Below are 12,745 nucleotides of genomic sequence, written 5' to 3' on the forward strand. Positions count from 1 at the left end.
ATTTCACTGTAAGGTCTACTACACCTGTTGGATTCAGCATTTCACTGTAAGGTCTACTACACCTGTTGTATTCAGCATTTCACTGTAAGGTCTACTACACCTGTTGTATTCAGCATTTCACTGTAAGGTTTACTACACCTGTTGTATTCAGCATTTCCCTGTAAGGTCTACTACACCTGTTGTATTCAGCATTTCCCTGTAAGGTCTACACCTGTTGTATTCCACATTTCACTGTAAGGTCTACTACACCTGTTGTGTTCAGCATTTCACTGTAAGGTCTACTACACCTGTTGTATTCAGCATTTCACTGTAAGGTCTACTACACCTGTTGTATTCAGCATTTCACTGTAAGGTCTACTACACCTGTTCTATTCGGCATTTCACTGTAAGGTCTACTACACCTGTTATATTCAGCATTTCACTGTAAGGTCTACCTATACCTGTTGTATTCAGCATTTCACTATAAGGTCTACTACACCTGTTGTATTCGGCATTTCACTGTAAGGTCTACTACACCTGTTGTATTCAGCATTTCACTGTAAGGTCTACTAAACCTGTTGTATTCAGCATTACACTGTAAGGTCTACTACACCTGTTGTATTCAGCATTTCACTGTCACATCTGCCACTTCCTTCAAACAAACACCTATTGTTTCATGAACATTAGGGAACATTTTGTGAATTAAAATAATTATTTGACGAAATCGATAATTAGGCTACTGCCATATCTAACGAGGGTGTCTACCACCACCACAATAACATCAGGGTTGTCAGTAACACACATTCATAAACATATACTCTCCTCAAATTCTCCTTAGTCCCTCTCATTCTCCTCAAATTCTCCTTAGTCCCTCTCATTCTCCTCAAATTCTCCTTAGTCCCTCAATCTCCTCAAATTCTCCTTAGTCCCTTTCATTCTCCTCAAATTCTCCTCAATCGCCCCTTAGTCCGTCTCATTCTCCTCAAATGATCCTCAGTCTCCCCTTAGTCCCTCTCATTCTCCTCAAATGATCCTCAGTCTCAATTTAGTCCGTCTCATTCTCCTCAAGTGATCCTCAGTCTCCCCTTAGTCCCTCTCATTCTCCTCAAATGATCGCCAGTCTCCCCTTAGTTCGTCTCATTCTCCTCAAATGATCCTCAGTCTCCTCTTAGTCCGTCTCATTCTCCTCAAATGATCCTCAGTCTCCTCTTAGTCCCTCTCATTCTCCTCAAATGATCCTCAGTCTCCCCTTAGTCCCTCTCATTCTCCTCAAATGATCGCCAGTCTCCCCTTAGTTCGTCTCATTCTCCTCAAATGATCCTCAGTCTCCTCTTAGTCCGTCTCGTTCTCCTCAAATGATCCTCAGTCTCCTCTTAGTCCCTCTCATTCTCCTCAAATGATCCTCAGTCTCCTCTTAGTCCGTCTCATTCTCCTCAAATGATCCTCAGTCTCCCCTTAGTCCCTCTCATTCTCCTCAAATGATCCTCAGTCTCCTCTTAGTCCCTCTCATTCTCCTCAAATGATCCTCAGTCTCCTCTTAGTCCCTCTCATTCTCCTCAAATGATCCTCAGTCTCCCCTTAGTCCGTCTCATTCCCTCAAATGATCCTCAGTCTCCCCTTAGTCCCTCTCATTCTCCTCAAATGATCCTCAGTCTCCTCTTAGTCCCTCTCATTCTCCTCAAATGATCCTCAGTCTCCTCTTAGTCCCTCTCATTCTCCTCAAATGATCCTCAGTCTCCTCTTAGTCTGTCTCATTCTCCTCAAATGATCCTCAGTCTCCCCTTAGTCCCTCTCATTCTCCTCAAATGATCCTCAGTCTCAATTTAGTCCGTCTCATTCTCCTCAAGTGATCCTCAGTCTCCCCTTAGTCCCTTTCATTCTCCTCAAATGATCGCCAGTCTCCCCTTAGTCCGTCTCATTCTCCTCAAATGATCCTCAGTCTCCCCTTAGTCCCTCTCATTCTCCTCAAATAATCCTGTCTCCTCTTAGTCCCTCTCATTCTCCTCAAATGATCCTCAGTCTCCTCTTAGTCCCTCTCATTCTCCTCAAATGATCCTCAGTCTCCTCTTAGTCCCTCTCATTCTCCTCAAATGATCCTCAGTCTCCTCTTAGTCCGTCTCATTCTCCTCAAATGATCCTGTCTCCTCTTAGTCCCTCTCATTCTCCTCAAATGATCCTCAGTCTCCTCTTAGTCCCTCTCATTCTCCTCAAATGATCCTCAGTCTCCTCTTAGTCCCTCTCATTCTCCTCAAATGATCCTCAGTCTCCTCTTAGTCCCTCTCTTTCTCCTCAAATGATCCTCAGTCTCCTCTTAGTCCGTCTCATTCTCCTCAAATGATCCTCAGTCTCCTCTTAGTCCGTCTCGTTCTCCTCAAATGATCCTCAGTCTCCCCTTAGTCCCTCTCATTCTCCTCAAATGATCCTCAGTCTCCTCTTAGTCCGTCTCATTCTCCTCAAATGATCCTCAGTCTCCTCTTAGTCCGTCTCATTCTCCTCAAATGATCCTCAGTCTCCTCTTAGTCCGTCTCATTCTCCTCAAATGATCCTCAGTCTCCCCTTAGTCCCTCTCATTCTCCTCAAATGATCCTCAGTCTCCCCTTAGTCCGTCTCATTCTCCTCAAATGATCCTCAGTCTCCTCTTAGTCCGTCTCATTCTCCTCAAATGATCCTCAGTCTCCTCTTAGTCCGTCTCATTCTCCTCAAATGATCCTCAGTCTGCCCTTAGTCCCTCTCATGAGAACAATTAGCGCTGTGTTTCCTGGTCGTTAAGGGGATTAAATGAGATTAGCCTAAAGACGGAGCCAAGCACCACATTTCCCAAATGCCTCAACAGTTTAATCCAGCACCACACACACAGTTTTCCCACCAGCCACCAGTTAGTTACCCTTTAACCTCCAAGGACGCAGGGCAACACAGGAGTGAATGTGACCTTACAGAGAAATGATAGGGCTTTAGAGAGGGAGACCTGGCCACTGTTGTTAGGCAAGTTATCTTAAAACCACGCACCCCACCACACAATTTAAGACCCTAGCCCTAAAGCTCTGATAGGAACTGGTCTACTGTCTAAATCCCCTCTCCCCCTCCCCCCCGCTTCTCTCGTTCCTCTAACCTCTTCTCATCCAGTCTTCTCCTCTGTTCTCTCCCCTCCTCTCTTCTCTACCCTCCTCTCATCCAGTCTTCTCCTCTCGTTCCTCTAACCTCCTCTCATCCAGTCTTCTCCTCTCGTTCCTCTACCCTCCTCTCATCCAATCTTCTCCTCTCTTCTCTCCCCTCCTCTCATCCAATCTTCTCCTCTCCCCTCCTCTCATTAAGTTCTCTCTTCTCTCCCGTCCTCTCATCCAGTCTTCTCCTCTCGTTCCTCTAACCTCCTCTCATCCAATCTTCTCCTCTCTTCTCTCCCCTCCTCTCATCCAATCTTCTCCTCTCCCCTCCTCTCATTAAGTTCTCTCTTCTCTCCCGTCCTCTCATCCAGTCTTCTCCTCTCGTTCCTCTAACCTCCTCTCATCCAGTCTTCTCCTCTCTTCTCTCCCGTCCTATCATCCAGTCTTTTCCTCTTGTTCCTCTAACCTCCTCTCATCCAGTCTTCTCCTCTCTTCTCTCCCGTCTTCTCATCCAGTCTTCTCCTCTCGTTCCTCTAACCTCCTCTCATCCAGTCTTCTCCTCTCTTCTCTCCCGTCCTATCATCCAGTCTTCTCCTCTTGTTCCTCTAACCTCCTCTCATCCAGTCTTCTCCTCTCTTTTCTCTCGTCCTCTCATCCAGTCTTCTCCTCTCTTCTCTCCCGTCCTCTCATCCAGTCTTCTCCTCTGTTATCTCCCCTCCTTTCATCCAGTCTTCTGCTCTCTTCTCTCCTCTCATCCAGTCTTCTCTTCTGTTCTCTCCCCTCCTCTCACCCAGTCTTCTCCTCTGTTCTCTACCCTCCTCTCATCCAGTCTTCTCCTCTCTTCTCTCCCCTCCTTTCATCCAGTCTTCTCCTCTCTTCTCTCCCCTCCTCTCATCCAGTCTTCTCCTCTATTCTCTCCCCTCCTCTCATCCAGTCTTCTCCTCCTCTTCTCCCTCTCCCTCTTCCTCTCGTTTCAAGTGTTTATTGTCACGTGCACTAGCACAGTGAAAGGCCTTTCTTGCTCTTTCCCGACAATGCAGCATTAAAATCAGTAAGAGTCAAGTAGAAACAAAAACACACGAGAAATAGAAATAGAAGAACAGGAGACAGTAAGTAAGCTATATACAGGGACAGTTCCAGGGTCAGTAGCTATATACAGGGACAGTTCCAGGGTCAGTAGCTATATACAGGGTCAGTTCCAGGGTCAGTAGCTATATACAGGGACAGTTCCAGGGTCAGTAACTATATACAGGGACAGTTCCAGGGTCAGTAGCTATATACAGGGACAGTTCCAGGGTCAGTAGCTATATACAGGGACAGTTCCAGGGTCAGTAACTATATACAGGGACAGTTCCAGGGTCAGTTCCAGGGTCAGTAGCTATATACAGGGTCAGTAGCTATATACAGGGACAGTTCCAGGGTCAGTAGCTATATACAGGGACAGTTCCAGGGTCAGTAGCTATATACAGGGACAGTTCCAGGGTCAGTAGGTATATACAGGGACAGTTCCAGAGTCAGTAGTTATATACAGGGACAGTTCCAGGGTCAGTAGCTATATACAGGGACAGTTCCAGGGTCAGTAGCTATATACAGGGACAGTTCCAGGGTCAGTAGCTATATACAGGGACAGTTCCAGGGTCAGTAGCTATATACAGGGACAGTTCCAGGGTCAGTAGCTATATACAGGGTCAGTTCCAGGGTCAGTAGCTATATACAGGGTCAGTTCCAGGGTCAGTAGCTATATACAGGGTCAGTAGCTATATACAGGGTCAGTAGCTATATTCAGGGACAGTTCCAGGGTCAGTAGCTATATACAGGGACAGTTCCAGGGTCAGTAGCTATATACAGGGTCAGTAGCTATATACAGGGACAGTTCCAGGGTCAGTTCCAGGGTCAGTAGCTATATACAGGGACAGTTCCAGGGTCAGTAGCTATATACAGGGTCAGTAGCTATATACAGGGTCAGTAGCTATATACAGGGTCAGTTCCAGGGTCAGTAGCTATATACAGGGACAGTTCCAGGCTCAGTAACTATATACAGGGTCAGTTCCAGGGTCAGTAGCTATATACAGGGTCAGTAGCTATATACAGGGACAGTAGCTATATACAGGGACAGTTCCAGGGTCAGTAGCTATATACAGGGACAGTTCCAGGGTCAGTAGCTATATACAGGGACAGTTCCAGGGTCAGTAGCTATATACATGGACAGTTCCAGGGTCAGTAGCTATATACAGGGTCAGTTCCAGGGTCAGTAGCTATATACAGGGACAGTTCCAGGGTCAGTAGCTATATACAGGGACAGTTCCAGGGTCAGTAGCTATATACAGGGTCAGTAGCTATATACAGGGACAGTTACAGGGTCAGTAGCTATATACAGGGACAGTTCCAGGGTCAGTAACTATATACAGGGTCAGTTCCAGGGTCAGTAGCTATATACAGGGACAGTTCCAGGGTCAGTAACTATATACAGGGACAGTTCCAGGGTCAGTAGCTATATACAGGGACAGTTCCAGGGTCAGTAGCTATATACAGGGTCAGTAGCTATATACAGGGACAGTTCCAGGGTCAGTAGCTATATACAGGGACAGTTCCAGGGTCAGTAGCTATATACAGGGACAGTTCCAGGGTCAGTAGCTATATACAGGGACAGTTCCAGGGTCAGTAGCTATATACAGGGACAGTTCCAGGGTCAGTAACTATATACAGGGACAGTTCCAGGGTCAGTAGCTATATACAGGGACAGTTCCAGGGTCAGTAGCTATATACAGGGACAGTTCCAGGGTCAGTAGCTATATACAGGGTCAGTAGCTATATACAGGGACAGTTCCAGGGTCAGTAGCAATATACAGGGTCAGTTCCAGGGTCAGTAGCTATATACAGGGTCAGTAGCTATATACAGGGACAGTTCCAGGGTCAGTAGCTATATACAGGGACAGTTCCAGGGTCAGTAGCTATATACAGGGACAGTTCCAGGGTCAGTAGCTATATACAGGGTCAGTAGCTATATACAGGGACAGTTCCAGGGTCAGTAGCTATATACAGGGACAGTTCCAGGGTCAGTAGCTATATACAGGGACAGTTCCAGGGTCAGTAGCTATATACAGGGTCAGTAGCTATATACAGGGACAGTTCCAGGGTCAGTAGCTATATACAGGGTCAGTTCCAGGGTCAGTAGCTATATACAGGGTCAGTTCCAGGGTCAGTAGCTATATACAGGGTCAGTAGCTATATACAGGGTCAGTAGCTATATTCAGGGACAGTTCCAGGGTCAGTAGCTATATTCAGGGACAGTTCCAGGGTCAGTAGCTATATACAGGGTCAGTAGCTATATACAGGGACAGTTCCAGGGTCAGTTCCAGGGTCAGTAGCTATATACAGGGACAGTTCCAGGGTCAGTAGCTATATACAGGGTCAGTAGCTATATACAGGGTCAGTAGCTATATACAGGGTCAGTTCCAGGGTCAGTAGCTATATACAGGGACAGTTCCAGGGTCAGTAACTATATACAGGGTCAGTTCCAGGGTCAGTAGCTATATACAGGGTCAGTAGCTATATACAGGGACAGTAGCTATATACAGGGACAGTTCCAGGGTCAGTAGCTATATACAGGGACAATTCCAGGGTCAGTATCTATATACAGGGACAGTTCCAGGGTCAGTAGCTATATACATGGACAGTTCCAGGGTCAGTAGCTATATACAGGGTCAGTTCCAGGGTCAGTAGCTATATACAGGGTCAGTAGCTATATACAGGGACAGTTCCAGGGTCAGTAACTATATACAGGGACAGTTCCAGGGTCAGTAACTATATACAGGGTCAGTTCCAGGGTCAGTAACTATATACAGGGACAGTTCCAGGGTCAGTAGCTATATACAGGGACAGTTCCAGGGTCAGTAGCTATATACAGGGACAGTTCCAGGGTCAGTAGCTATATACAGGGACAGTTCCAGGGTCAGTAACTATATACAGGGACAGTTCCAGGGTCAGTAGCAATATACAGGGACAGTTCCAGGGTCAGTAGCTATATACAGGGTCAGTAGCTATATACAGGGACAGTTCCAGGGTCAGTAACTATATACAGGGACAGTTCCAGGGTCAGTAGCTATATACAGGGACAGTTCCAGGGTCAGTAGCTATATACAGGGTCAGTAGCTATATACAGGGACAGTTCCAGGGTCAGTAGCTATATACAGGGTCAGTTCCAGGGTCAGTAGCTATATACAGGGTCAGTAGCTATATACAGGGACAGTTCCAGGGTCAGTAGCTATATACAGGGACAGTTCCAGGGTCAGTAGCTATATACAGGGACAGTTCCAGGGTCAGTAGCTATATACAGGGTCAGTAGCTATATACAGGGTCAGTTCCAGGGTCAGTAGCTATATACAGGGTCAGTAGCTATATACAGGGTCAGTTCCAGGGTCAGTAGCTATATACAGGGTCAGTTCCAGGGTCAGTAGCTATATACAGGGTCAGTAGCTATATACAGGGTCAGTTCCAGGGTCAGTAGCTATATACAGGGTCAGTAGCTATATACAGGGTCAGTTCCAGGGTCAGTAGCTATATACAGGGTCAGTAGCTATATACAGGGTCAGTTCCAGGGTCAGTAGCTATATACAGGGACAGTTCCAGGGTCAGTAGCTATATACAGGGTCAGTAGCTATATACAGGGTCAGTTCCAGGGTCAGTAGCTATATACAGGGACAGTTCCAGGGTCAGTAGCTATATACAGGGACAGTTCCAGGGTCAGTAGCTATATACAGGGACAGTTCTGGTTTTGACCAGGGCACATCATATACAGTAGGGTACAGTAAATCAGTTTCAATTAACATAGACTCACCACACAAAGAAGAGGCGTGATCACAGACCAGCTCCATTTCATCCAGGGATTTGGTCTGTAGCCAATCATATCTTCAATCGCATCATAGAAATTATCAACGCCTGACGGGAGGAGAACATAGTTAAATAGGGAGCATTTTGGTCACAAAAAAAATCGAACATTTAAAAAATCCAGAACCAACACTTGCACTTCACCCCCCCCCCCCCACCCCCCCACTTCTAGTTCTGACTTTATTGAGGGGGAAAGTGTACTTACTATGACTGAGATATATGGTTGTCCTACCTAGCTATCTTAAGATCAATGCACTAACTGTCACTCTGGATAAGAGAGTCCGCTAAATTACCAAAATGTCAAATGTAAATTATGACACGACATAAATGTCAAATCAGACAGATTTCCCCACTTATAGTATGTCTCATTCGTGTCTTTGTGCCGGGACACTGCCACACATTCTGGGTCTAGTTCTAGGTCTATTTGGGCACTGTCAGTTTATATATTTTATACAACAATAAAGTGTAACAAAGGTAAAATATATTTGTTGCACTCAAGACAGAACTGGAAAACCTGATTGTAAAGTATTATAAAGGTAGCCTAGCGCTTAAGACAACGGGCCAGTAAATCGAAACGTTGCTGGGTCGGATCCCCCGAACCGGCCTAGGTGAAGCAGAAAATAATCTGTCGATGTGTCCATGAGGAAGACACATAACCTGAATTGCTCCTGTATGTTGCTCTGGTTCAGAACATCGGTTACCTGACTAACATGTCAAATTATATATGTAACTGACATAGAGCTTGAGGACGTTGAACGTTCACAGTTTCTATATAGAGCATTTTGTTCCAGAGCAGACGTACCATAAACCCAGGCTACAGCAATACATTCAAAGAATGCAACCCACAAAAGGCACACACCGCTGGCTGCATAGTAGTCGAAGAGTTGAAACACATACATGCCACCCTGTGGGAGAGAGAAACAGGCAGGATTTAGTGCTTGGCTCATGTGTAAACGTAGCATGCATAGGTAGACGTACAGTCTAGAGACACAGTAGAAGTCAGTATACTGCAGTAGAGGGCTGGTGAGTGTGTTGGCCCCTAGGCTAGTGGTGGGAGAAAACACAGGTTTGCATTCCAAGTGACACTCTTGTTTCCTACGTCAATTGTTTCCAACCGGTGTGCCCGTGAAACTTTTCCTAATCCTGATTATGTTTTTGATCACTCACTTATAAACGTGACCTGTGGAATGCACCTGTGGAATGCACGGAATAGCCCAAAGGAACCTTGAGCCTTCCGGTGTTCCAACGGAATAGCCCAAAGGAACCTTGAGCCTTCCAGTGTTCCAACGGAATAGCCCAAAGGAACCTTGAGCCTTCCAGTGTTCCAACGGAATAGCCCAAAGGAACCTTGAGCCTTCCAGTGTTCCAACGGAATAGCCCAACGGAACCTTGAGCCTTCCAGTGTTCCAACGGAATAGCCCAACGGAACCTTGAGCCTTCCAGTGTTCTAACGGAATAGCCCAACGGAACCTTGAGCCTTCCAGTGTTCCAACAGAATAGCCCAAATGAACCTTGAGCCTTCCAGTGTTCCAACGGAATAGCCCAACGGAACCTTGAGCCTTCCAGTGTTCCAACGGAATAGCCCAACGGAACCTTGAGCCTTCCAGTGTTCTAACGGAATAGCCCAACGGAACCTTGAGCCTTCCAGTGTTCCAACAGAATAGCCCAATGGAACCTTGAGCCTTCCAGTGTTCCAACAGAATAGCCCAACGGAACCTTGAGCCTTCCAGTGTTCCAACAGAATAGCCCAATGGAACCTTGAGCCTTCCAGTGTTCTAACGGAATAGCCCAACGGAACCTTGAGCCTTCCAGTGTTCCAACAGAATAGCCCAACGGAACCTTGAGCCTTCCAGTGTTCTAACAGAATAGCCCAACGGAACCTTGAGCCTTCCAGTGTTCCAACGGAATAGCCCAACGGAACCTTGAGCCTTCCAGTGTTCTAACAGAATAGCCCAACGGAACCTTGAGCCTTCCAGTGTTCTAACGGAATAGCCCAAAGGAACCTTGAGCCTTCCAGTGTTCCAACAGAATAGCCCAACGGAACCTTGAGCCTTCCAGTGTTCTAACGGAATAGCCCAACGGAACCTTGAGCCTTCCAGTGTTCCAACGGAATAGCCCAACGGAACCTTGAGCCTTCCAGTGTTCCAACGGAATAGCCCAACGGAACCTTGAGCCTTTCAGTGTTCCAACGGAATAGCCCAACGGAACCTTGAGCCTTCCAGTGTTCTATCGGAATAGCCCAACGGAACCTTGAGCCTTCCAGTGTTCTAACGGAATAGCCCAACGGAACCTTGAGCCTTCCAGTGTTCCAACGGAATAGCCCAACGGAACCTTGAGCCTTCCAGTGTTCCAACGGAATAGCCCAACGGAACCTTGAGCCTTCCAGTGTTCTAACGGAATAGCCCAACGGAACCTTGAGCCTTCCAGTGTTCTAACGGAATAGGCCAACGGAACCTTGAGCCGTCCAGTGTTCCAACAGAACCTTGAGCCTTCCAGTGTTCTAACGGAATAGCCCAACGGAACCTTGAGCCTTCCAGTGTTCTAACGGAATAGGCCAACGGAACCTTGAGCCGTCCAGTGTTCCAACAGAACCTTGAGCCTTCCAGTGTTCTAACGGAATAGCCCAACAGAGCACTCAGTGAGAGGCAGCATGAGATTGTGATGTCATGGAAAAAACTTGGATAAAGCAGTAAGTCCCTGACTCCCTGGCTGTCTAGGGGGCCTGCCTGAGGGGAATCACATGCTTGTTTTTACATTGTGAGGCCGAGAGGCAGGGAGGGTTTTCAGAAAGAGTGGAGAAAAAAGACAGCGATTTAAGTGTGTGAGCCAGAAGCGTCTCTAAATAGACCATAGGCTACAGGGAAGCTCTGATAGTACAGCAGCATATTTAGTGGGGCTATTATGAGGGACTGGCTGGCATGAGAAGAGAGGAAAAGAGGAAGTGGAACTGTTGTTTTGGGACTCTTGTTGCTGAGGGGAATTCTGAGGTTTATTAACAATCCCCGTAATACTTTGTTCTATTCATTAGGGCAGTAGTGGTTCCCAAACTTGTCCTCACTGGTTCTGACCCGAGTACCCCTGGGGACCCTGGTACCACTGTTTGGGAACTACTGCATCCGGGTGTAGCTATTTACTGTACTACACATGTGGTGCTGTATATTGTATTGAAAGTTATGTCCTAATATGTCTATAGCCTGCATTGTTATGGAAGCTGATAATGGAGACAGCAGTAATAGCAGAAGCCACAGTACCATATTAGGTCAAAGTATAATATTAGATATAAATAACTTTACTCAGATCCTTTAGTATTCATTAAGGGGGTAGCTAAAGTAGTTGACTAGACTGGACATTTGTAATATAATATATTGTGTAGGTGTCAAGGCTGTCGCTTTCCTCATCCTCAGATGAGGTGAGGAGAGAAGGATCTTCTGACCAAAATGCGGAGTTAGGGAAATATGCCATCTTTATTTTATAACGAACACCGATGACAACGAAAACAAACACTTTCAAAACTTACAAAATAACAAACGACGTAGAACGGAACCTGAACATAAACTCACATAACAAACGTAAACTCACGGACAGGAACGTTACATCGAAACACACGAACAGCCAAACAGTCCCGTAAGTGAAACACATCGACAACGACGAAGACATCACAGGAGACAATCACCCACAAACACACAGTGATAATGCCCTACCTAAATATGACTCTTGATTAGAGGAAAATGCAAACCACCTGCCTCTAATCAAGAGCCATACCAGGCAAACCGAAACCAACATAGAAACAGGTAACATAGACTGCCCACCCAAAACACATGCCCTGACCAAAAACACATAAAAACTAACATAAATAGGTCAGGACTGTTACAGTAGGAAAGTACATTAACTAGGCCTAACTTCAGTAACACCACTACGATTATATGATAACAGTGTAAAACGTGAAAGTACACTACTAGAATATAGTACTTACCCTAGTAACCATGGTAAGTCCCAGAAGATAGTAATTACCCTAGTAACCATGGTAAGTCCCAGAAGATAGTATTTACCCTAGTAACCATGGTAAGTCCCAGAAGATAGTACATACCCTAGTAACCATGGTAAGTCCCAGAAGATAGTATTTACCCTAGTAACCATGGTAAGTCCCAGAATATAGTACTTACCCTAGTAACCATGGTAAGTCCCAGAAGATAGTACTTACCCTAGTAACCATGGTAAGTCCCAGAAGATAGCTTACCCTAGTAACCATGGTAAGTCTCAGAAGATAGCTTACCCTAGTAACCATGATAAGTCCCAGAAGATAGCTTACCCTAGTAACCATGGTAAGTCCCAGAAGATAGTATTTACCCTAGTAACCATGGTAAGTCCCAGAAGATAGTAATTACCCTAGTAACCATGGTAAGTCCCAGAAGATAGTATTTACCCTAGTAACCATGGTAAGTCCCAGAAGATAGTACTTACCCTAGTAACCATGGTAAGTCCCAGAAGATAGCTTATGGAGCACACAATAGCTATAAAAATTTCCCGACGGTAACCCTTCCTTAGGAAGGAGGGATACAGATCCACCAAGGAAGTGATCTGTCCTTCCACTTCCACAAACTGGGGACAGAAAGATAGAGACAAGAGATCTCATTAACACTCAGTTAACATACTATACCGGTCAATGTCTGATAGGCTAACAGTGTTGTGATCAGGGTTGGGGGGGGGGTCAAATACATTTTAATTAGGCTGTTTGAGAAAGTTTGAATCATACAGAGATGTAGGATTTTAATTTGAGT

General features: G+C 45.9%; 1 protein-coding gene across 1 annotated transcript in view; it reads right to left on the bottom strand.

Moving 5' to 3' along the window:
• The window catches only part of LOC129842253 (sodium- and chloride-dependent taurine transporter-like), a 52,665-nt gene that overhangs the window by 11,160 nt on the left and 28,760 nt on the right, over window positions 1-12,745 (bottom strand). The window contains exons 10-12 of the mRNA XM_055910731.1: window positions 12,429-12,566; window positions 8,770-8,872; window positions 7,918-8,018 (exon numbers count right to left, since the gene is read on the bottom strand). Coding sequence (XP_055766706.1) covers window positions 7,918-8,018; window positions 8,770-8,872; window positions 12,429-12,566 — 342 coding nt within the window. The remainder of the gene's footprint in view (window positions 1-7,917; window positions 8,019-8,769; window positions 8,873-12,428; window positions 12,567-12,745) is intronic.

The sequence above is a fragment of the Salvelinus fontinalis genome, unplaced genomic scaffold, assembly GCF_029448725.1.
Source record: "Salvelinus fontinalis isolate EN_2023a unplaced genomic scaffold, ASM2944872v1 scaffold_0027, whole genome shotgun sequence".
NCBI lineage: Eukaryota > Metazoa > Chordata > Actinopteri > Salmoniformes > Salmonidae > Salvelinus > Salvelinus fontinalis.